We start from the raw sequence: 24,379 nt of genomic DNA on the forward strand, positions 1-24,379 counted from the left end.
GTTCCAGATGGTCACCATCCTTGGCATCTTCACGTAGGTGTTCCGCTGCTTTCTCGTCCAGCTTGTTTCACTATGTCGATTTATTCAACATTTTTAGTGGAGATGAGAATTCGTTCCAATTTGATTAGGTTCTAGGAACGAGTTCATCTGCACAATGTTGCAAACCATCTAGAAAATGATATATTCCATTAGCTATAGGGTTTTTGATCTAATTCCCGTCCTACTAAGCACATCCCGCACTTCAGCTCTCTTTTTTGAAAGGGTTTGAACAAAAAATGGAATGTTTTCATCAAAGATAACTTCCAAATTTATTCACCTTTCCATACGTACCGTTGGATTTGATAAAGATTCATACAATGACGAGATATTATTAAAAATCTAGCACTGCTTCTTGAATCTAAATTTGTCCTGCGAGTTTCAATTCCGTCCTAACATAGAGGTAACTCTAAGGCAAGTAGGTCCCGAAGAAACGTGCTCAACTTTTTGGCTCACCTCTGGTACTATCTTCGGTCCCAAGCTTGTCGAATCACCCCTCGAAACATAGGAAAAACCAATAACCCCTCATTTTATCTGTCAAACTTTCATACCGAACAAAACAAACATTGCGAAGTACTAGAATTTCGACTAGAATAGGGTACGTTAATCGATTTGCTTGGGACCAATAGGCTAGTCAAGTAGTGAGCCAATTTAAAATCGATAGTGTCGTATTGATTGTTGGTCCTAACGCATTGAAACGCCATAAGATTTCCTTCGTCCTACGGATGATGGTAGAAAAAGTGGATTCGCTAGGAGAGCTTCTTTTGTTTTGAGAACAATGAGTGTAAATATTCATACAATGCGCTGTAATAGGCTTTATGTTGTGACCTATGAACTAACGGATCGGAACAAACGTATTATTGTTTTGTGCATGGTGAAATCATCAATAATCCAGCTTTCCATGCTCGGTAATGTATGAATAAATGTATCCTTCACTGTGCTTTTTGACACTAACTGGAGGGCGTATGTTGTTCCATTTTCTTCTGTTTCTGGGAGAGGGAAAGGGAAGGGGTTGAAATTCGAACATCCAGATAGTGTCAAAAAGCACAGTGAAGGATACATTTATTCATACATTACCGAGCATGGAAAGCTGGATTATTGATGATTTCTGCTCGATAGAACGGAAATGGGTGATTACGACGAAGTAGCGCTCTTCCCTAATCCTAACCCAAGTAACCAAAAGTTCCGCATTCAACGATTAAAATCACTTTCAAGTTCCGTAAAGTTCAAATAAAGTTCCGACAGAACTTTCAAGTTCCATAAAGTTCAAATAAAGTTCCAACCGAACTTTCAAGTTCCATAAAGTTCACATATAGTTCACATATAGAATTCTCTTCAATTATGATACCGGAACTTTCAAGTTCTTATAACGACTTAAAAATGAGGCTGCTTAGAATTCTAAAGACCATCGCTAACTAAGCTGCTTAAGCCACAAATGACCTTTTATCAGAACTTTTGGTTACTTGGGAACTTATGAGATCAAACACTTACCTGCTACACACCAAATTTAAATCAGTGGAAATCAGCAAAATTTTGCTGATTTTGGACTTGACGAAAGATCAGCAAACCTTCCAGCAAAATAATGTTGCTGAAACTTCCAGCAATCCGAACTTCTGTCAAAATGACAACGTTTTACTGAATTTTCAGTAAATCTGTTATGTATTGCTGAAGCTGCAGCACAAATGTTAATGACAGCGTTTTACTGATTTTCCAGCAAATTTTTACGAAATATTACTGAAACAACAGTAAATTTATTTATATCCGTTTCTACTGATTCTTCAGCAAGTTTCAGCTTCATAGTTCGGAACCAGCTGTCAAATTATTGTATTTTTTTTTTAAATCACAATCACACAAAAACACGTTTTAAAGTACGATGCAGCAAATCATAATTTTATTCATTGGCAATTAGTAAATTTCAGAGTACTTTTTTTATCCACGGGACCCGTGGGGCAATTTTACATATGCAAGAAAATCAACTTTCTTGCTATCGTCCAATTATATGCTTGCAAAAAAGAACACTGGAGCGCCTGCAAAAACATAATTTTTTAGCTATAAATCAACTTACAATACAATTCTCGGCATCCCAGTTGTCTATCGCTTAAATTTTCATTGCTGGCTCCATGTATACACGAAACTTTATAATATCTCACAGTGAAAAAACAAATACGTACCGTGCCTGGAAGCACGGCAACGAAAAAACGTCAATGAAAAATTAAATTTGAAGTAGATAGTGTAGGCAAGCTTTTCCCGACTGTCATTTAAGTAGACAGGAAGTTCGGTTTACTGATTAAGGCCTGTATAGAGATCAAAGCGAAGCGAAAATCTCATACAAAATACTACATTTTTCACCTGCGCGAAAAACGCAATTGGCAAATATTTCGCTTCGCTTTGAACTGTAAACAGGTACGATCCAGCGAAATCTAATTTTGTGGATCGCATCTTTTTCGCTTACGTTTATTTTTTTTTCGCGCATGCAGCGCTCGCAAAAAGAGCAGCAGCTAAGTGAAAAGTTGACGTTTCGGCAGAGCGTATCTGTCAGATTTTCACTTCACCGGAGGTGTAAACTGATCAATTTCGTTTCACATGAACTATAAACTGCGAAAAAAGGAAACTGGAAAATGTTCCACAAACATTTTTTCACAACCTTTTTCGCTAGCGAAATTTCATGATTTTTCGCGTGCTTCAATTTTCGTTTCGCTTCGATCTGTATACTAGGCTTTATCAGCAAATACTCTGACATTCGTCTGTTTGCTGGATGTCGGCAATGCCAAAAATGCTAATTCTGAATTCCACACTTCCACTAAACTAAACTAAACAAAACAAAGCTGAACTAAACTAAACTAAACAAAGCTGCTAGTTCGATGAAAAAAAAGAATGGCATTCAGGATTTCCATTCTATATGAAGCTCTGGAAATCTTTCGTAGCTTGTCGTGGCAATCGGATTCAATATTTCGGTCCACCTAAAAAGTAAAAATCTAAATTAGTACGACCCAACGATATAAACAACATTTGGTGGTAGAAAAAAATATCACTATTTTTTTTTTTTTTTTTTTTTTTTTTTTTTTTAATAATTTGTTTATTTTTCCAGGCTCATTTGCTGTAGCTTTGCGGAGCCGATATTCATTGTTTAGATAACAAAATTACTTAAAACTAACGTTAGTAAAGCGGGGGCCGATTACTCGCGGCTATCTCGAGGTTAGGGGTAACAAATTGTAACAAATGGATGGCAGGGTAGGGATTGTGAACACAAGGTTTGGAGAGCAATGTGCTCTTGATCTCGAACTAGGCGACACTCTGATGAAAAAGACAAACATGGGGGTACACCGATGGGTAGCTAACAACTTGGGAGAACACAAGATGACACTAACTTCTAAATCCTCAAATCTATCCGTTTTAAAAACACATAAATTAAATTCAAATAGTCAAGGTCTCGGCTCGCCAAGACATCTCTAACGGGTATCGCGGGTTGTTTTCCTCGGGCCCTGAGGGATGTGGATAACTCAGATCTGGCAACACGGTGTAAGGTACACGACCAAACAACATGCTCGATATCGTGATAACCACTGCCACACGCACATAAATTGCTGCCTGAGAGCCCAATTCGATAGAAGTGCGAGTCTAACGAGCAGTGATTGGACATAAGCCTTGATATAACGCGTATAAAGTCGCGGCTCATGTCCAACCCTTTGAACCATGGTTTGTTCGACACCTGTGGGAGAATAGAATGTAACCATCTTCCCAATTCACCATCATTCCATTTTTGTTGCCAACTGATGAGGACTTGCTGGCGAGCAATGGAGAAAAATTCGTTGAAGGCGATTTGTCGCTCAAAAATATCGCCTTCCATAGCGCCCACCTTAGCCAATGAGTCCGCTTTCTCATTACCTGGAATTGAGCAATGAGATGGGACCCAGGCTAAGGTGATAGTATAGGAGCAGTTAGATAAAGCACTCAGTTTAGATCGTATTTCAGGCAGGAAATACGAGGAGTGCTTCATCGGCCTCATTGAACGAATAGCCTCCAATGAGCTAAGACTATCCGTAAAAATGAAATAATGGTCAGAAGGTAGTGAGGCAATTCGCTCTACTGCGTAAAATATAGCTGCGAGTTCCGCAACGTATACGGAGCATGGTTTCTGCAGTTTATAGGAGGCGCTATGAAATTGATTAAATACACCAAATCCAGTGGAAGCATTTATGGTTGACCCATCTGTGAAAAATCTTTTATCGTTACTTACATGGTGGTACTTGATTGCAAAAATTGAGGGAACAACCATCGACCGATGGTGATCTGGTATTCCATGGATTTCTTGCATCATGGTCAGATCAAAATTTACAGAGGAACTATAGAAGGCTTGGAAGCAATCACGATTGGAGATTAATGAAGAAGGACCAACCTCCAGCGTCATGTACTCATAGTACAAACTCATGAATCTTGTTTGAGGATTTTGGTCGAGCAGCTTCTCAAAGTGTTCTATTACCAAAGGATTCAATACTTCACAACGGATGAGGAACCGGAAAGACAGCTCCGCGAAACGATCTGTCAGTGGGAGAACACCCGCGAGTACTTCGAGGCTCATCGTATGCGTCGAGTGCATACAGCCAAGCGCGATTCGGAGGCAACGGTATTGAACTCGTTGCAGCTTCAAGATATGTGTTTTCGCCGCGGATTGAAAGCAGAAGCTACCGTACTCTAGAACCGACAAGATGGTTGTTCGATACAACCTGATAAGATCTTCCGGGTGTGCTCCCCACCAAGTTCCGGTAATTGTACGAAGAAAATTGATTCTTTGTTGGCATTTTTGTTTTAGATACGCAATATGTTTTCCCCATGTGCATTTGGAATCGAACCAGACACCTAAATACTTGAAAGATATACTTTGAGTGATTGTTCTACCCTTTAGTTGAAGCTGTAACTGTGCAGGATGATGCTTCCTAGAAAAAACAACCAACTCAGTTTTCTCCGGAGAGAATTCGATACCCAGCTTCATAGCCCAAGTAGACAAATTGTCTAAGGTATCTTGCAATGGTCCTTGCAGGTCCGGTGCACTTGGCCCTATAACGGACACAACGCCGTCATCTGCAAGCTGCCTTAGCGAGCAATTTTCATCAAGACAACCATCAATGTCTTTAACGTAAAAATTATAAAGAAGGGGGTTTAAACATGAGCCCTGGGGGAGACCCATGTAACTAATTCGTGAAGTTGTCGAGTTTCCATGAGAAAAGCTCATATATTTCTCAGACAACAAGTTGCTCAAATAGTTGTTCATAATTGGTGAAAGCCCACTATCGTGGAGTTTATCCGAAAGGACATCGATACAAACAGAATCAAAAGCCCCCTTAATATCCAAGAAAACTGAACCCATTTGCTGTTTTTGCGCATAGGCCAGTTGAATTTCAGTTGAAAGCAACGCAAGACAGTCGCTCGTTCCTTTGCCTCTCCGAAATCCAAATTGCGTATCTGAAAGTAAACCATTCGACTCGACCCATTTGTCTAGACGAAAAAGAATCATTTTCTCCAACAATTTCCGTATACAGGACAGCATCGCGATGGGACGGTACGAGTTATAATCCGACGCGGGTTTACCGGGTTTTCGAATTGCGATAACTCTTACTTGCCTCCAATCATCCGGAACAATGTTGTGCTCCAGAAATTGATTGAATAAGTTCAACAAGCGTCTCTTCGCGACGTCTGGGAGATTTTTGAGCAAGTTGAACTTGATTCTATCCATTCCTGGAGCTGAGTTGTTACATGAGAGGAGAGCAAGTGAGAATTCCACCATCGAAAACGGAGAATCTATTTCGTTACTACCCGACGGACTATCACGAACGTTGGTTTGAACCGACACCGAATCCGGGCAAACTTTCTGCGCGAAGCTGAATATCCAACTGTCTGAGTACTCCTTGTCTTCGTTGACCGGTGATGACGCGTTGCGCATTCTCCTGCCGACATTCCAGAGTGTTCTCATCGAAGTCTCTCTCGACAAACCATCGACGAACCGACGCCAGTAACCGCGTTTTTTGGCTTTAATCAAGCTCTTAAAAATTTTCTCGAGGTCGGTGTACCGCTCGAAATCCTCGACCTTACCGTGTTTGCGGAAGCGTTTAAACGCGGCGGACTTCTCGCTGTTCGCGTCGGTGCAATCCTTATCCCACCACGGAGTGAGAGGTCGTTTGCGAACGAAAACACCCGGAACGCGTTTCGTCTGTGCTTGAAGAGCGCAGTCAACGATAAGTCGCGATAAAAAGGAGTACTCATCCAGCGGAGGGAGTATGTCAACCGAATCAGTACCACCGAGAACCGCGGACGCAAATTTTTGCCAGTCGATGTTTTTCGTGAGGTCGTACGCGATGTCAACCGAGCGAGTGGAAGATGAACCATTGGTAATAGAAATTTTGATTGGCAAGTGGTCACTACCGTAGGGATCTTGAATTACTTTCCACGAGCAATCCAACGATAGTGAACTCGAACTGAGGGAGAGGTCTAATCTACTTTCTCTTGCTGGAGGTTTGGCCACTCGTGTTACTTCCCCAGTGTTTAGAATTGTCATATTGAAGTTATCGCAAAGGTCGTATATCAGGGTTGAGCGGTTGTCATCGTACAGTTCCCCCCAGCCTGTACCGTGGGAGTTAAAATCTCCTAATATCAACCGAGGCTCAGATAAAGCTGAGCAGATATCTGAGAGACCTTGGCGAGAAATCGCAGTTCTTGGAGGAAGATATACTGAGGCAATACTGAGGCTTTTACCTCGAATATTTACCTGACATGCGACAACTTCAATGCCTGTCACGGAAGGCAGATCGATTCTATGAAAGGAATGGAGCTTATGAATCCCGAGAAGCACCCCTCCATACGAATCTGCTCGATCAAGGCGAATAATGTTAAAATCGTGGAAAGGGAGATCGGTGTCTGAAGAAAGCCATGTTTCACAAAGAGCAAATGCATCACAAAGTGAGTTGTGAACTAAAAATTTGAATGTGTCAAGTTTCGGTATAAGACTTCTACAGTTCCACTGAAGAACAGAGATCATATCCCCGACCTCATTCGGAAAATTATCCATCAAAGGATATGATCGATGCAAGGAAGGACCACCTAGAAGCTAGTTGCTTCAAAAGAGTTTTCACGAATGGAAGCACTAAATTAATAATGTTCCGAGTTGAGTCAGAGACGTTGAATATATTGAAGATGCTCTCCACAATTTCAGAAAACGTGAACATGGCATCATGTTCTTGCTGATTATTCAGCTGTTTTTCTGGCTGAAAAACTGGGATATCTGGGGTTTTAGATGATCCCGGAAGTGGCGGAAAGTCCTTGTTAAAATTACAAGATTTCAATCCCGGTGGTGGGGGTTTCGGTACATTTCCGCTACCTCTTAAATTTGTCAAGGTAGGTTGGTAGTCCATACGAGAGGCCTTACGAGGTTTTTGGGTGACGTTTATTTTGGACCGCTTCCTCGTGTTGCCACTAAAGACAAAAGGACTACTCTCACCCACCTCTGAGTCAGAGCCCTGATCATCATCTGGCAGGAGGTGGAATGTGTTGTTGCTTTTTGGGGTGGTTTGGGAAGATGAAGCGGTCGTTTTTAAAATTTCTGCTAACGAGCGCTTAGAGCGAGCTTGCAAAGACCGCTTTAGTTTTTCTCCCTGCTGTTTGTACTTCGGGCAATCACTCAGAGCATGCGGAGCATCCTTACAGTAAACGCATTTTGGGGTAGCATGACAAGGACCCTCCATATGCTCCTCCCCACATTGATCGCACCGCGGTTTGTTGGAACAAAAGTCCGCGGTGTGACCTAGTTGTTTGCATTTCAAGCAATTCATTACCCTCGGTACAAACAAGCGTACAGGTAGTCGAACCTTCCCAATTGTGACGTAGTCAGGTAATGCCGATCCTGAAAAGGTCACACGAAACGAATCTGAGAGGGTATACTTTTTTTTTGTGCCTATGTGCGACACTGACTGCAGTTGAATGCAGTCCAGTATCTTGACTTTCGGGAGGGCACGGTTTTTGAAAATGCCGAAAGATTCGACTTGCAGGAAATCCTCACAAGTCAGACTCGATTCGGTGACCACTCCTTCAATTTCTACGTCACAACTGGGGACGTAGACTCGATATTCGATCGAAAAAAGCTCACAGGCAACAATCCGGTTTGCCTGTTTCAGGTCATCAACGGTAACGCGCAGTTTGTTTGACGTTACCTTAAAGATATCGGTTACGGCCGAAAAATGTTTTGTCAGATCCTTCGAAATCCGAGAAATATTCAAAGGTTTTTGTTTGGGCCGGAAAAAAACAACCCACGGACCTTTTGAGTCGCTTGGGTAAGCTTTATGGCGGGGGGTCGTAGAAATTTTTAAGGGAACGGTTGGAGTAGGGGGAACAGGTGGACGAGGGGGCGATGGTGGAGAAGGGGGGGCAGGGGGTGAAGGAGGTTGTTGTTTAGACGTCACCTTTGGGTAAGCTCCAGTGCTCGTTTTGGGGTCCGAAGTAGAATCCCCTGAGGTATCCATTTCCTCTTCAGTGAGAAGCAGATTTTCGAATGATGGAGATTTAACAGACTCATCATCGGAGATATCTGCTAGCGAAATACCCCCGCCATCATTGGTTTCATCCATTGCGGGGTCTTAAGTACCTCCGCAACAGATTTCGACATAAAAAAGGAAATATATATATATATATATTTATATATATATATATATATATATATATGCGTTGAGAAAAAAAAAATAATAAATAAAAAAAAAAAAATAAGAAAAAAAATAAACTTATCCAAAAAATATAACGGTAAAAATAATACTTAATCCAACAAAGCAAAAAAAAAAAAAAACTTTAAAATGGAAAAAAATAATGCCAGGAAAGTTAATCAACACTATAGGGAGATTAATCAGTTTGCAAAAAAAAAACAGTAAATGAAAAAAAAGAGAAAAAAAAAAATGAAAATTTTTTCAGGAAAAAACAAAAAGGTGTCAGAAAAGTTAATCAACACTGTATGGAGATTAATCAGGTTGCGGAGAACGGAAGATAACCGTTTGTTACTTAACTCTCCACACAAGCGCACGGAGTGTGGCTGATGACGATGATCTATCCTGATGTGAGAATGATGGTGATGATCGTTCTATTGTTGCCCTCGAGTGTTTGCAACAAAGCACCGGCTGGCTCGCCGGCTGGTGAACTCGATGACCTTGAGTTTGCCGTTTCGTGATGCGATGAAACTTGTTGGTTAGAGATGTACAGCTCATCTGCCGGACTCGGCCGGAAATGACTGCTTCCTTTCTCGAACGATTGAGCGGCAATTACAATTCCGCGATGCTCACTGCACTGTTGTATACTACAACACCACTCAGTATGAAAGCGGATTGAAAAAAAAAACCTCAATAGGGGAAAAAAAACTAGTACCGATTACGGAGTGCAAGCAATACTTGACCGAAACAGTCGAGCGTTCGATGTGGAATGAAAAAAATATCACTATAAACTTGTTTAAAATGTAGCAATTTCTAAGAAAACACGCTCAATACTTACCAGAATCATGCTACTACGTGAACAGTTTTGAATTCAAATTCTTATTAATTCACAACAAAAATAATTATAAACTATAACTAATGCTACTTATTACCAAAACAAATAGAAGAAACAAGGCGACTTTTTTAGCATCATGTTTTTGTAGAGATTGTAGAAAAGTGACAATGAGTATGGCAGAGTGTTTCGTGGCTTGCTTGATAATTTGTGTGCATGCAGATAATTTGTTATAAGTTATGGATAAGTTGGGAATAGAAAGAATAGATAGGATGAATTGAAATTTTCAGCACGTTGAAAACTGTATGAGACATTTGGGTAAAAATGGGATAATCCTTAATGGCGGTAAGCTCCAACTCGGATTAACTTTTAATACCGTCCCTGTTTGTATGATCTGAAAAATGTTTGCTCAGAATTATGTTGATTAACTCTGATGTCGACATCAAACCAGCCGGACATTCTTGATCGGGATTTAATCCGAGGATAATACCGGTTGGAGCTTACCACCATAAGTGTCGTTCCCCCTGGCGTGCGTGAAAGATACAAGGTGGCAGAGTAACTTCCATGTATGGTTAATTTGCTTAACGACATGTTCAACGTATCATCCAAAACATGTGTGGAATATTTCTATCATTCGGGTTATCGTTCGGGTATGGTATTTTTTTATTAGGGTTAAGGAAAATCCATACAAATTTATTCAAAATCTCTTTCTGTCCTGAATCTTGTATCCTGTAGTGTACAATGCAAACAGCAACAGCAGAATCCATCTTTCGTGCTCTTTAGTGGCTTGAGTGCCACTGATTTTGTTTTGGTTTTGGATTAAAATTAAATAAATCGAAAACAACTTTAAATAATTTTCCATGATTTTTCCGTTGTTGCAAAAGTTCTACTCAACGTTTGGATCTCAATTATTAATATGGAAACGACAAAGAAGGCACCTCAGTCCCCTTCGTTCGCCAGCGAGTGCCGCTTCTGCGGAACCTACAGCAACGTGATCGTGGACCTGTTCAAAAATGGACTGGCGCAAAAGGCCGAAAAGAGCTTCTACCTCGCGGTGAGTTGGAACTTTTTTTTTTATAAATTACAAACGAAGGTGTTTCAAAAACTTGCATATTTCTAGATTGAACCAACAGATTACCTCCCAAAGTTCATCTGTAAAGAGTGTGAAAGTTCCTTGTGTGCAGCATACGCCTTCGGAGCGAAAACACGACTCGTGGAAAAAGAACTGAGGCGGAAGTATTGTCCACCGGTGGAAGATTACATGACTGTTGAGTATCTGGAAGAAGAAACTCCGTTTGAATACTTGACCTATGAATCCGATCCGGTCGGTTTAGCGTTGGAGAAGCTGAAGACCACGTCGATTGTGATCAAAAAGATTTCGCACCAGGAACACCGAAAGGTTTCACAATTTGAGCCAGTTGTTGCCGCCGTAGAGGATCAGAAAGAGTCGAGCCCACAACCTCTGAAAAAGCACAAACGATACGAAGCTGAAACGGTGATCAAATTAATCGAACCAGTGCCATGCATTTGTCTGGGCTGTTCTGGGAGGTTTAGCTGCGTGGATGAACTTTTGAAGCATAAAAATGAATGTAACCCTAACAGCTACACGTGTTTGAAGTGTAGCTCGGTTTTCGAAAATCAGCTAGCATTGAAAAGGCACCAGCAGAAGCATTACAGTTATGTCTATCGATATGGGTGCCCTTCGTGCGATAAAATCTTTAAGAACTCTTTCGATTTGGACAACCATCGGGCGAGGGATCATGGCGAAGAGGTCGAAGAGCTGGGGTACGCATATCGATGCTGTAATCAGGAATTTCAAACAAGGAAAGCACTGCACGAGCATGCCGCATGTCATAAAGAAGATCCCGTGTTGTGCGCAGTTTGTGGCAGAAGCTACAAGAACAAGGCAACTCTGATGTGGCATCAGAAGATACACTCCGACTATCGACCGTGGGTTTGTGAGGTCTGTGGGGTTGGTTTCAGGAAAAGGGCAAACCTATTTCAGCACAGGCAGCAGCATACGGGGGTGAAGCTGTTCAAGTGTGACCAGTGTCCGAAGCAGTACGGAAAGAAGGACTCGCTGAAGAAGCACTACCGGAAGTGCCATTCCACGGAACCGATTATGTGGTCCCAAACGGGAGAGAAGCTGGGGCTGACCAGAAAGCGAGTTGCTCAGGATCATTCGTATGAAGGACCACCACCGGTGGTGAAAGATGCACCAGAAAACGACGACGTTGGAAGGGAGGAAGAGGTAAATGATGAATAGAAGATATTTTGTTTGAGTTTACATGTTTTTTTTTATACTTTGACAATGGCCTTGCCGATGTTTCCGCCCCGCATCATATCTATAAACGCCTGCGGCATGTTTTCGAAGCCCTTGGTGACCGTTTCCCGATACTGTAGTTTACCCTCTTGGAGCCACTTCAAGTTCTGACCGATCCCTTCGAACCACCTGTCCGTCCAACGATGAACGCTGAAGCCTTCCTGAACCAGTTGCTTCCAAACGAAATCCCTCTGCGGGTCCTGCACCTGAATCGGGCTTCCATTGTACATGGAAATTGTTCCGCATACGGCAATCCTTCCACGGTGCCTCATTTGCTTCCGCACCGTTGCCACAATCGGACCGCCGACGTTATCGAAGTAACAATCCACACCCTCCGGAGCTGCATTCAGCAATTCCTTCTCGATGTCCGCCGTTTTGTAGTTAATCGCAGCGTCGAATCCAATCTCCTTCAACCACTGGCATTTCTCGTCCGATCCGGCAATTCCGATCACGCGACATCCCTTGATCTTGGCAATTTGGCCTACAATGTTGCCAACGGCACCGGCTGCTCCACTCACCACCACCGTTTCACCTTGCTTGGGTCGACAAACCTCCAGCAGCCCAAAATAGGCCGAATTTCCAACCGTACCCAGCGTTCCGATTCCCAGCGAACGTGGCAAGGATGTCCCGAAATCCGGTAACACGTACGGTTTCCTCGTCTCGATCCCGGTGGGATTACAGATTGCGTACGTCCGCCAACCAAACTGACCGAAGACATAAGCCCCGACGAGGAAATCCGGATGCTTACTCTCGAGAACTTGCGCCACTTGGCCACCGATCATTACCGAACCGACCGGGTATGACTGGACGTAGATGCGCATGTACGGATCGACGCTCAGGTATTCGGCCTTGGCAAGGAATTCTGGAACGTGAATGCGACGTCAGTTAGGTAATTTATGGGCGACAGTTAAGTCTAAAGGAAGGGTAACCTACCGCCATCCTTGATCGCAGGCATTAATTCCTCCTCGAGGCGGAAGTCCTCCGGCTTGGGCTCGCCATCGAAGGCCCGTGCGTAGATCCACTTTTGGGCGGTGTAGACCATTGTTGAATTTTCTGTGGCAATAAGCTAGCTGTTCGGGTGTTTAAACTGGGACTGTTACGCAGATAACGATATCAGTTGATGATGCTGATGCCTCGGGAGTGATGCTTCTATTCCAATATGTGTGCGTGTTTTGAACGGTGTACGTCTATATACAAGATAATGCTCAGTCATTTAGTGCACTTCAGTGGCTTTATCACGTACGCATGTAACCGGAGTTGCTGCTTCAGTATTTGAATAATTAAGAATAGATACCACAGTTAGTTATGGATGATTTTCTTCTCGAGCGACAGCGAGCTTATCTTGAGAAACAAGTTGTGCGAATATGTTCGTCATCTATGTTGATGTTTCGCAAATTCCGCCGGCCGGTTGACCTTGAGGCCGTTAGTGGTAGATTCAAATATAGAACACAATATTAGGTACCTACTGTATAGTATGCGGGATACACACATCAGAACCTCACAGAACACAGATACAGATTGTTTTTGAATTTCGCCTGTACACGTTTATGAATGTGTGAAGTCGAGTCGATATCTATTCAGCTAAAAGTGCATTGTGTTGCCTGCGATGCTTCGATTTTTATTTCTTTAGATATACAAAAAGTTAGATCTCGTCCTAGGCGCTTAATACAAAGGTGACACACAAGGAAGAAGTGTTAGTTTGTTTACTAAAATGAACTATGCCCATTTTGTTATGACAAGTTTTGCTATAAGAAATGCTCCTCGTGATTATTAGCGAAATTCACATCAAAGATTGATTAATTGCGTAGGAATTCAGTTTGGCACGACATTTGTGACCACCATACACATTCCGGTCGTATGAAACAGGTTAAAAACTGTCCAAATCCGCTCATACAATTTTTTTGTTATGAATTTCTGTATGGCAAAATAGTGAACTGGGACCAACACTGGGAGACCGTAAGCTCCTGCCCACCTGTCATAAAACCATCTCGGTAGCGTATGAACGAGATCCGCAAAACTTGCCATAACAAAATGGGTGTTGCCAATTCTAGCAGCACTGAAAGTAAGGCCTCTTGCGATGCCCCCAATCGGAGTCCGCCTGTGTCCACGATCAGTAAACGTCAGCGTGATCATAAACGTCAAGCAACAGCAATATGAACAAAAGGTAGAGGAAAAAGGGAACAATCCAGCCATACCGAAGAAGGAAGATTGAAATGTGGTTATTTCGTTATACTTCTAGTATAGATTTTTAAGTTTATTCCGAACTGATTATTTCACCCACGGAGGGACCAATCTAGACCTAGATAAATCTGGTCATTCGTATACGTAAGTTTAAAATTGTTAAAGATTTACTTAATTTACCTAACTTATTTGTAATTTAGGGTTAGAATAATCTTGAGTCTTTGACTCTTCTTGGATATCACTGAGGTTGAGTGCACTTTCGGATAGGTTACACTGCTGTAATCTGATTGTAAGTTCGTAAATTGTTTATCGAATAGCTATAATTAAATTTGATTTAAATAACTACTAGATCGACACTAAACCGCGCACATACAGAGCAGAATTTGTTGGATTTGTGCCAATATAAGGTAGACCAAATTGTAAGTGGGATGAATTCTATTTTACTTTCTCTAATTAATGAAATATATTATCTAGCTTCAAGAATCACGGCACAACGGAATCCAGTGCGTTTCTTTGAGGAGGTCCGAACCCAAAAAATCCAACAAAAGCTTGAAGAATTTGCATAAAACTCTGACGGAAAGATGCCGGAAACGGAGTTGAACGACTGTAAGGTCTGTCGTCGATCGAACAACCTGGACAACATGGTGTTCTGTCCCAGGTGTGAGGAATGGTTCCACTATCAATGTGCTGGAGTTGACGAAACCGTAGCGGATGAAAGCTGGATGTGTGCTACGTGCTCGGCTCTTACAACTCGTACTCCACTTGGACCGACAAGTACTCCTGTGTCCACGGTGGCTTCCAGTTTACCACCGGTGGTGAAGACAGCCGCTGCGAGCGGTTCCAGCCAGTCTATATTGACGGAACAAGCCAAGGCGGATCTACAGTGGTTTAAGGATCAACGAGAATTACTGGAACGTGAGATGGAGGAGAATCACCGAGCAGAGGTGGAACGCAAGAGATTAGAGTTGAAGAAGCTGTCAACCCAGGCCATGTTACGGATCTTAACCGAAAGCATGAAGGATGCAGAGGATACGATGAACAGCCTGAACGAACAATCAGTCGCGACAGGAGCCGGTAATGTGCGAAATTGGATGCAAGGGATGGTCGGGGAGATGAGGAACCTTTCGATCGCTCAAAGGAGCGTGGTAGCAGAGGTGACATCGTCGGTCATGCCCGTATATGACATCAGTTCCACTTCGACGACTGCAGGTGCCATACCGAATACGTTCGACCCGACTCTGTCATCAACCCTGCAAAGTGCGGTAGGTGGGTCGGTTAACATGCATCCAGTGACTATTTCATCAGCTCAACATACTACTTCTCAAACGCTCACGGATTTACAAGCTGAAATCGATCACCTTCGTCTAGCTGGGGCAATACCAAAAGGTCTGGTAAGCCGAGTGCCAGTAATATCGGGACAAGGTAGCTCCACTCAAACAAATGTTGTGACGGCACGGTTGTCCTACACTTCCAACGGTGAGTTTTTCTTCCCCTTACCCGGGGTTACCAATCAACATGGGGGTAGTTAGCCAGCCAACGACTATGATCCCACAAATACAACCTTATCTCGGGATGGCAACAAACATGGGTCAACCAGGGGTACCTTCTGGATATGCTATAAATACCACGACAGGAGGTGGATTCCCACACGTAATGAATCCCGGTAGCGTGGCAACAGGTGGAGGACAGTAACCACTACCCTTTCCCCAGTATGGAGTGAATTCAACGGCAGGATGTGGATTCCCACCCGTAATGAATCCCATTCCGGTGCTTCCAAGGATGTATGATTCGGTAGGACAGTATCAAGTGACACCCACGCAGCAGCAGATGTTGGCAAGACAGATTATGCCACGAGATCTTCCACGTCTGCGAGTGCCGAGAGGAGACAACTGACCGAGAGCTACATGAACTCGTGGAACGACACTTCACGGTCGAAAGCGTTGGAGTTTCGGCAGACAAAGGCCCAGAATCAGAGGAGGACAAACGCGCCCGTCGTATATTGGAGGAAACCACAAAACGAACTTCGAAGGGGTTCCAGATAGGACTTCTGTGGCGACACGACCGGGTGGAATTTCCTAACAGTTTCCCGATGGCCATGCGCCGCTTGGAATGCTTCGAACGAAGAATGAGTATGGATTCTGTACTACGAGATAGTGTACATCGACAGATCGAAGAGTATTTGGAAAGAGGTTACATTCACGAGCTTACACCGGAGGAAATTAAGTCGGCCGATCCTGACAAGGTTTGGTACCTTCCACTGGGTGCAGTGAGAAATCCTAAGAAGCCGGGTAAAATCAGGCTTGTTTGGGATGCTGCGGCCAAGGTAGGAGGTGTGTCATTAAATGCCATGCTACTCAAAGGACCAGACATGTTGGTTCCCCTACCGGCGGTGCTCTGTGGATTCCGGGAACGCCCGGTGGCAGTTAACGGAGATTTAAGGCAAATGTTTCATCAGTTCAAGATTCGGCCACAAGATGTACACAGTCAGAGATTCCTCTTCCGCAAGGATCCGACTCAGCCTGTTAAGACGTTCGTGATGGACGTCGGAAGTTTTGGTGCAACGTGCTCTCCGTGTCAAGCACAGTTTATCAAGAACCTGAACGCGAAAGAGCACGAATTAGATTATCCCCAGGCAGTGAAAGCAATCTTAAAGAAGCACTACGTGGACGACTATTTAGATAGCTTCGACACGGAAGAGGAAGCGATCAAGGTTGCACTTGAGGTGAAGGAGGTGCACGCCCGTGGTGGATTCGAGATTCGGAATTGGCACTCGAACTCATCTACACTTTTGGAACGGGTCGGGGAACCAAAACAGCAGCAATCGGAAGCGATAACCATCGACACGGAAAACCACGCGGAGCGAATTCTTGGCCTTCTTTGGTTACCTGAACAGGATCTTCTTGCTTTCGCCACTGATGTGCAGCTTGATAACATTACTCCAACGAAGCGGAACATTTTGCGATGTGTCATGAGTCTTTTTGATTCTCAAGGTATCACGTTACGATCCAGGGACGAATGATTATCCAAGACACGTGGCGCAGCCAAACCAAATGGGACGAAGAGGTGACTGAAACAATTCAAACACGCTGACGTAGGTGGATCACGCTTTTCAAAAGGGTAGGCCAAATCCGACTTCCCAGAGCCTACTTTCCAGGATTCCCTGCCGATGATGTAGGTTCGGTGGAGCTACACGTTTTCACGGATGCGAGTGAGGAGGCATACGCAACCACCGCTTTCTTCAGAGCTGTCATACATGACAAGGTGTACTGCACATTAGTGATGGCTAAAGCGAAAGTGGCACCACTGAAGGCGGTATCGGTACCTCGTCTGGAGCTTATGGGTGCGCTATTGGGAGCAAGGTTGGCAAAGGCAGTTGGAGAGTATCACACGTTTCCTATCCGACGTCGTATCTTCTGGACAGATTCAGAGGCAACGTTGGCTTGGATCCAGTCACCACATCACCGGTACCGACAATTCGTGGCCTTCAGAGTGGGAGAGATCCTGGACAAGACGGAAGCAGCAGAGTGGAGATGGATTCCTACGCAACAAAACGTGGCTGACGAAGCTACTAAGTGGGGAAGAGATCCTAGCACCAACGTCCAGTCCCGTTGGTTCAAAGGCCCAGATTTCTTGTATCTACCGGAGTCAGAATGGCCGAAGAGGATGTCTACAAAACAACTTGAGACCGACATAGAGTTGCGGCCCTGCCTGGTACATCATGAGCGAGTCGTCGAGGACGTCATCAGCTGGACGAACTTCTCCAAATGGGAACGCTTGCTAAGAGCGATCGCGTATGCTCACCGTTTCGTATCAAACTGCCGCCGAAAATCCAAGAAGCAGCTGCCAATCACCGGTTGTTTGTCGAAGGAAGAACTACAGAAAGCGGAGAACAGTCTCTGGATTGTAGCACAGGCGACATCGTATCCGGACGAAATAGCGGTGTTGAAGCTGAGACAGGGGAACCAAAAAAAGCATATCGAGAAAACAAGCCCGATTTACAAACTGTCTCCTTTCTTGGACCATCTGGGCGTAATGCGGGTTGATAGTCGCATCGGAGCGGTCCCTTATGTCACGCATGACTTCAAGTTCCCTATTATCCTTCCACGCAACCATCGGTTGACCACGCTGCTTGTCGATTGGTATCACCGCAAGTATCTACACGCCAACCAGGAGACAGTTCACAACGAAGTTCGCCAGCGTTTTCATGTTTCCAGCCTGCGTGCAGTAGTTCGTCGAGTAGCGAAAGAATGTCAAGCGTGCAAAATCACCAAGGCGGCGCCAACTACACCAAGGATGGCTCCTCTACCAGCTGCTCGGCTTGCGGCCACAGTTCGTCCATTCTCCTATGTTGGGTTGGATTATTTCGGTCCCATACAAGTCAGAGTCGGCCGCAGCTGCGCCAAACGGTGGGTTGCTTTATTTACGTGTATGACGGTGAGAGCAGTCCACCTGGAAGTCGTCCACTCGTTATCTACGGAGTCATGTAAGATGGCACGCCGGGGATCACCTGTCGAAATTCACTCCGATAATGGAACCAACTTTCTGGGAGCCAGCCGTGAACTACGAGAGGAGATTGAAGCCATAGGGAAACAACTACAAGAGACGTTCACGAGCTCGGCTACCAAGTGGATTTTCAATCCACCATCCGCTCCCCATTTTGGTGGTGCTTGGGAACGTCTTGTAAGATCGGTCAAGATTGCAATGGGATCTTTATGTAGTGATAGGAATCCGGACGATGAAACGCTGCTAACCGTGGTCACGGAAGCAGAAGCAATTGTGAACTCCAGACCACTCACATTCATCCCGCTGGAGAACTCCAACCAGGAAGCACTAACACCGAACCCCTTCATCTTGCTGAGTTCGAACGGTGTATTGCAACCTCCAAGAGCACTGGATGAACCTACGAAGGTAACCCGTACGAACTGCACCATGACTAGACAACTCGTGGACCAGTTCTGAAGGCGATGGGTCATAGAATACCTTCCATCGATCGCCAAACGAACCAAGTGGTTCAGTGAAGCGGAAGCGGTAAACGTGAACGATCTGGTGATAATAGTAAACGAGAACCAGCGCAACGGATGGACCAGGGGACGTGTCCTATCGGTTATAAAGGGAAGCGATGGACGTATACGCCAAGCGTTGGTACAAACTACGGGTGGAGTGTTCCGGCGTCCAGTCTCAAAGCTGGCAGTGCTGAAGGTGCAATCTGATGGTAACGTTGATTTGGTAGCGAAAACGGAAGTGCGTTACGAGTCGGGGGATGTTGCCAATTCTAGCAGCACTGAAAGTAAGGCCTCCTGCGATGCCCCCAATCGGAGTCCGCCTGTGTCCACGATCAGTAAACGTCAGCGTGATCATAAACGTCAAGCGACAGCAATATGAACAAAAGGTACAGGAAAAAGGGAACAATCCAGCCATACCGAAGAAGGAAGATTGAAATGTGGTTATTTCGTTATACTTCTAGTATAGATTTTTAAGTTTATTCCGAACTGATTATTTCACCCATGGAGGGACCAATGGAGGGACCAATCTAGACACTAGACCTAGATAAATCTGGTCATTCGTATACGTAAGTTTAAAATTGTTAAAGATTTACTTAATTTACCTAACTTATTTGTAATTTAGGGTTAGAATAATCTTGAGTCTTTGACTCTTCTTGGATATCACTGAGGTTGAGTGCACTTTCGGATAGGTTACACTGCTGTAATCTGATTGTAAGTTCGTAAATTGTTATAATTAGCTATAATTAAATTTGATTTAAATAACTACTAGATCGACACTAAACCGCGCACATACAGAGCAGAATTTGTTGGATTTGTGCCAATATAAGGTAGACCAAATTGTAAGTGGGATGAATTCTATTTTACTTTCTCTAATTAATGAAATATATTATCTAGCTTCAAGAATCACGGCACAACGGAATCCAGTGCGTTTCTTTGAGGAGGTCCGAACCCAAAAAATCCAACAATGGGCATAGTTCATTTTAGTAAACAAACTAACACTTCCTCATTGTGTGTCACATTTGTATTAAGCGCCTAGGGTGGTGCCCATCTGGGCAAAAAATCTAAGTGTGTAACTATCGGACTTTCGAAATTACAGATCTCAAAATTCTATGTCTGAATTATCGTCATTGTTCTGAAATTCTTCTCGGGAAGAAACTCTTGAAGTTAAACAATCCAAAGAATTACATTTAATTCAGACTTTCTCTAGAACAATTTTAGCACCGACAAAAAGACATAATGCTGGGAACATTATTGATTGTAAAACATCGTCCATAAAACAATGGGCCTTATTATGGGTCTCACTACACGGTGATAAGCAAGTGATACTCAGAATAAGAGCCGTGACCGTACAAATCAAATGGGAATCACTTAACCGTGACGACAAATGACAAGCTTTCACCGTGAAGTAACATCCATATTAAGCCCCAATATCGCCATCTGTTGACCACACTGTGGAGGGCACTGCGCTCAAAAGATGATAGTTTTGTAGACTAGGCGCGCCTCCAGTGGCTACACTACCAACTACCAACAGCATATGAAGAGTTATGTCTGTTTGTGGGTGATTTTAGGATTCTCTCTACCAGGGAATTTACCCATCACACTGTACAATTTTCCCCATAGAGTTCTACGCCGATTTATGGGCGGACAGAGTATTCACCAATCCGGATTACCTAATCTCCGAATTCGACGGAATAAAGGACCTAACATGACCTATTACAAACTGTATCGTTATTTATTGATAGAACGTTTTACAATGAGCACCACACACACCACACTTGCAAACATATGATCAATACTCAAAAGTATTGATAATCATATTGATGCAAATATTGACGCAAAATAAAAAAAAAAGTATGATTTCCCCTTCTGTTCTGTTTTGTTCTGTTGACTACCGCAGCAGATGGGGCCTGTTTCTCAGCATCTTTCGTCAAGGTGGTTGGGATTTGAATCGGAATATTCTAACGGATACAACAATGTTAGTGAGGAGCGAACCTGCATTTATGACTCCCCGATAATATTGTTGAAAATATTGACTTGAAAGTATTGATGGAAATATTGACGAAACTTCTGTCGTGTGGGGTGCACTTAAGTACTAAAGTGCTTTAGTTGGGTTGGGTGTACACATACTCTAGTCAACTCGATTTGAATGCTTCTGTGTGTTAGTAATCTTCTGCCCAGTATGCCTCACAGCTTGAGAGCGTAAAAATAGAGAGAATTCAACTACCAAACGATCCTGCTGAAGATCATTCCAGCATCCAGCTCTTGCAAGTGCACCAACACTCTCAAATAAACTTATCATTAATTCTACACTACGGTTGTCGCTTAGCACCAGCAAATCGTCACTTTCTTATCTCCGCCGTGGTCAAACACTTTTTTTCGGAACCTGAAGGCATTTCAACGATAGATTTCGTTCGAAATGGGTCTCTCGACGCACATTCTGGACACCAGCCGGGGCAAACCGGCAGTAAATGTGAAAATCACTCTGTACCGTGGAACTGCGGGTGTACCGGAAAGCTGGGAAAAGACCACCGAAGGCTTGACCGACAGCGATGGACGATTCAAGGGATTCTTCGTGGACAATCCGGCCGCCTTCACCAATGGGCTGTACAAGCTGCGCTTTCAGGTTGGACAGTACTACGAACAACTGAACACCGACACGTTGTATCCGTTTGTTGAGGTGAGATAATTTTTAAGGATAATTGCTTATTGGAATCGCTACTAATCGTTTTTTTTTTTATTGTAGATCGTTTTCGACATCAAAGATGCCAGCCAGCACTATCACATTCCCCTACTGTTGAACCCATTCGGATATTCTACTTACAGAGGTTCGTAATTTATTTGTTTGACATTTATTTGGCAATAAGAATACTTTCATCCTCGACATTGGTCTTTCATTTTTAAACTTTGACAACCGCCTTACCGGTATTCTCCCCAGTCAGCATTCCAATGAACGCCTTTGGCATATTTTCGAATCCTTCGGTCACCGTTTCCCGATACTTAAGCTTTCCCTCCTTGATCCACTTCAGATTCTGCTGGATGGCTTCCAACATTCGGTCGTTCCAGCGGAACACCATGAACCCCTCCTGGCGCAGCTGTTTCCATACGTAGTCCCGTTGCGGATCCTGAACCTGTGCCGCATCGCAGTTGTAGTCCGAGATGGTTCCACAAACGGAAATCCTTCCAAACAGATTCATCTGTCCACGAACAATTTCCGCAGTTTTTCCACCCACATTATCGAAGTAGCAATCAATCCCCTTCGGAGCGGCCTTCTTCAGTTCGGCTTCCAAATCGGCCGTTTTGTAGTTAATTGCATGGTCGAACCCAATGCTTTTGATCCACTCGCACTTGGCGGCCGTTCCGGCGATTCCAATCACCTTACATCCTTTGATTTTCGCGATCTGACCCACCAAGGATCCAACGGCACCGGCCGCTCCGCTGACCACCACTGTTTCCCCTTCCTTTGGTTTGCAAATTTCCAAAAATCCAAAATACGCCGTCTGACCTGGCATACCGAGCGCTCCTATCCCCAGAGATAAAGGCTCGCCAGCAAAGTCAGGCAGTGGGTATGGCTTCCACTCAGGGGCAACCTCATCCGGATTGCAGATGCTGTGGGTACGCCAACCGAACGCTCCAACGACGTACGATCCCGTCGGGAATTTACCGTTCTTACTGTCCAGCACTTTGGCTACCTGTCCACCAATCATAACCGTACCCTCCGGATGTTCGGTCATGAACGGCCGCATATATGGGTCCACACTGAGGAAAATGGCTTCGGCGAGGAATTCTTAAAATTATAAAAAAAATATATATATAACAACATACCGCTGACGATCGTCTATTGAACGTTATTGCATTTACCATTATCTTTCAACTCGCCGAGTGTTTCCTCTTCGAGTCGAAAATTCTCCGCCGTTGGCAAACCGGAGAAGGCTTTGGCGTAGATCCATTTCTTAGCAACGACCATTTTTACCGAACACTTGGCACTTGACTTGGTTACTGATGTACTTGTTTGATGTTCTCTGAAGTTTTTAACTTTAAATGGACATAAAATGCGTGAACATTATCCACTAATATATTCTAATTTACTTTTTACCAGATCACTACCAAACTCAGGGAGCCGTTTGAATGAAGACAATAAAGCTGGGTTTAGATAGGGCAAGTCAAATGATCAACTCAGTTGAATGCAATTGTCTTGAAAAGTTGAGCCTGGTTCAACTTTTTTCAATTCAAGTGAGTTGATCAAGTCAGTTGAATGGCATGGTTTACACGTTCAATTCGCGTTCAATTCAGTTGAATTCAACTGACTTGATCAATTGGCTTGCCCTATCTAAACCCAGCTTAAAAGGGGAAATACAAATAAAAACCAACCGGCTGTTAGCTGTATGTGTGGTTGTGTACACTCTGGCGAAATTTGGATTTATATTTGCTGAGATAACTATTGCAATCATCAAAAAAAAAGGCTCAAAACGTTTATCAAATTTGAATTTCACAAGCAACCTGTGAATAAGGTTTATGAAGAGTTTCCACAAATCATCGATAGTTTCTTGGCTAGTTTACATTGGCGTAGCCAGAGGGGGGCATGGTTTCACTCTGCGACACTTCTTGCCTAATGTTCTGCGTGGGATCGGCGAGGTTTCGGAGAACGAAAGCAAGAATTTGTTACTTGAGTGAGGAAAAAATGCTGCTGACGTGTTCACCTATTCCTTCGTAATGTTCCTAAGAAGCCCGAGGTCTTTAAAGTGCTGATTACCTTATTTGATCCGCTAGGACTTGTTTCGTTTTTCCTCGTTCATGGCGCTGACTCAGGATATTTGGGCCAGAGGTCCCAACGATCTGTACGATCACTATATCTGGTCAGCGCTCCAGGAAAACATTGATGGCTTGGAGATTCACACGTTCTGCGTCGCCAGCAAAGCAGCGTTCTCATGTGCCGCTTAAGCTGGGTTTAGATAGGGCAAGTCAAATGATCAACTCAGTTGAATTCAATTGGCTTGCAAAGTTGAGCCTGGTTCAACTTTTTTCAATTCAAGTGAGTTGATCAAGTCAGTTGAATGGCATGGTTTACACGTTCAATTCGCGTTCAAGTCAGTTGAATTCAACTGACTTGATCAATTGACTTGCCCTGTTTAAACCCAGCTTTACTGTCACGCAGAAATAGACGGTGTTATGATCGCAGGGATTGGCCGAAGCCCGAGTGAAATGAAACAGCGTCTTACTCCTGCTAATTCACAACAAAGAATGACGTTTATTCTTTTTCTCTTGACAGTGGTAGGGTTGGCAGTATGATAGACTGGTAATAGGTAGTACATAAAAGGTATGGCGATTA

General features: G+C 43.7%; 5 protein-coding genes across 5 annotated transcripts; 3 read left to right on the forward strand and 2 right to left on the reverse strand.

Annotated features, from left to right (window-relative positions):
* Positions 1-10,462: 10,462 nt before the first annotated feature.
* Positions 10,463-11,812, forward strand: LOC135706864 (zinc finger protein 208-like). The gene is made up of 2 exons (XM_065228536.1): positions 10,463-10,600; positions 10,667-11,812. The coding sequence occupies exons 1-2, from the start codon at positions 10,463-10,465 to the stop codon at positions 11,810-11,812; spliced, it is 1,284 nt and encodes a 427-aa protein (XP_065084608.1).
* Positions 11,813-11,843: 31 nt separating this feature from the next.
* On the reverse strand, positions 11,844-13,217 carry LOC135706879 (prostaglandin reductase 1-like). Its single transcript, XM_065228558.1, has 2 exons — positions 12,803-13,217; positions 11,844-12,731 (listed from the first exon to the last, which is right to left on the reverse strand). The coding sequence occupies exons 1-2, from the start codon at positions 12,909-12,911 to the stop codon at positions 11,845-11,847; spliced, it is 996 nt and encodes a 331-aa protein (XP_065084630.1). The 5' UTR covers positions 12,912-13,217; the 3' UTR covers position 11,844.
* A 4,112-nt stretch (positions 13,218-17,329) lies between these two features.
* On the forward strand, positions 17,330-19,487 carry LOC135706865 (uncharacterized). The gene is made up of 3 exons (XM_065228537.1): positions 17,330-18,958; positions 19,058-19,337; positions 19,390-19,487. The coding sequence occupies exons 1-3, from the start codon at positions 17,330-17,332 to the stop codon at positions 19,485-19,487; spliced, it is 2,007 nt and encodes a 668-aa protein (XP_065084609.1).
* A 1,912-nt stretch (positions 19,488-21,399) lies between these two features.
* On the forward strand, positions 21,400-21,927 carry LOC135706881 (5-hydroxyisourate hydrolase). The gene is made up of 2 exons (XM_065228560.1): positions 21,400-21,730; positions 21,797-21,927. The coding sequence occupies exons 1-2, from the start codon at positions 21,470-21,472 to the stop codon at positions 21,884-21,886; spliced, it is 351 nt and encodes a 116-aa protein (XP_065084632.1). The 5' UTR covers positions 21,400-21,469; the 3' UTR covers positions 21,887-21,927.
* An 8-nt stretch (positions 21,928-21,935) lies between these two features.
* Positions 21,936-23,127, reverse strand: LOC135706880 (prostaglandin reductase 1-like). The gene is made up of 2 exons (XM_065228559.1): positions 22,912-23,127; positions 21,936-22,837 (listed from the first exon to the last, which is right to left on the reverse strand). The coding sequence occupies exons 1-2, from the start codon at positions 23,015-23,017 to the stop codon at positions 21,951-21,953; spliced, it is 993 nt and encodes a 330-aa protein (XP_065084631.1). The 5' UTR covers positions 23,018-23,127; the 3' UTR covers positions 21,936-21,950.
* Positions 23,128-24,379: the final 1,252 nt, after the last annotated feature.

The sequence above is a fragment of the Ochlerotatus camptorhynchus genome, unplaced genomic scaffold (assembly GCF_037179485.1).
Source record: "Ochlerotatus camptorhynchus isolate MF236.1 unplaced genomic scaffold, CSIRO-AGI_Acam_v1.1 ptg000293l, whole genome shotgun sequence".
NCBI classification, from domain to species: Eukaryota; Metazoa; Arthropoda; class Insecta; order Diptera; family Culicidae; genus Ochlerotatus; species Ochlerotatus camptorhynchus.

Coding starts and splice junctions, on each gene's coding strand:
- LOC135706880 (XM_065228559.1), bottom strand. CDS start 23,017: ATGGTCGTTGCTAAGAAATGGATCTACGCCAAAGCCTTCTCCGGTTTG. Junction 22,838..22,911: donor CGGCGAGTTGAAAGATAATG/GTAAATGCAATA, acceptor TATAATTTTAAG/AATTCCTCGCCGAAGCCATT.
- LOC135706864 (XM_065228536.1), top strand. CDS start 10,463: ATGGAAACGACAAAGAAGGCACCTCAGTCCCCTTCGTTCGCCAGCGAG. Junction 10,601..10,666: donor AAAAGAGCTTCTACCTCGCG/GTGAGTTGGAAC, acceptor GCATATTTCTAG/ATTGAACCAACAGATTACCT.
- LOC135706865 (XM_065228537.1), top strand. CDS start 17,330: ATGGCTAAAGCGAAAGTGGCACCACTGAAGGCGGTATCGGTACCTCGT. Junction 18,959..19,057: donor CACTGGATGAACCTACGAAG/GTAACCCGTACG, acceptor AAACGAACCAAG/TGGTTCAGTGAAGCGGAAGC. Junction 19,338..19,389: donor CAATTCTAGCAGCACTGAAA/GTAAGGCCTCCT, acceptor GTCCACGATCAG/TAAACGTCAGCGTGATCATA.
- LOC135706881 (XM_065228560.1), top strand. CDS start 21,470: ATGGGTCTCTCGACGCACATTCTGGACACCAGCCGGGGCAAACCGGCA. Junction 21,731..21,796: donor CGTTGTATCCGTTTGTTGAG/GTGAGATAATTT, acceptor TTTTTATTGTAG/ATCGTTTTCGACATCAAAGA.
- LOC135706879 (XM_065228558.1), bottom strand. CDS start 12,911: ATGGTCTACACCGCCCAAAAGTGGATCTACGCACGGGCCTTCGATGGC. Junction 12,732..12,802: donor GCCTGCGATCAAGGATGGCG/GTAGGTTACCCT, acceptor TTCACGTTCCAG/AATTCCTTGCCAAGGCCGAA.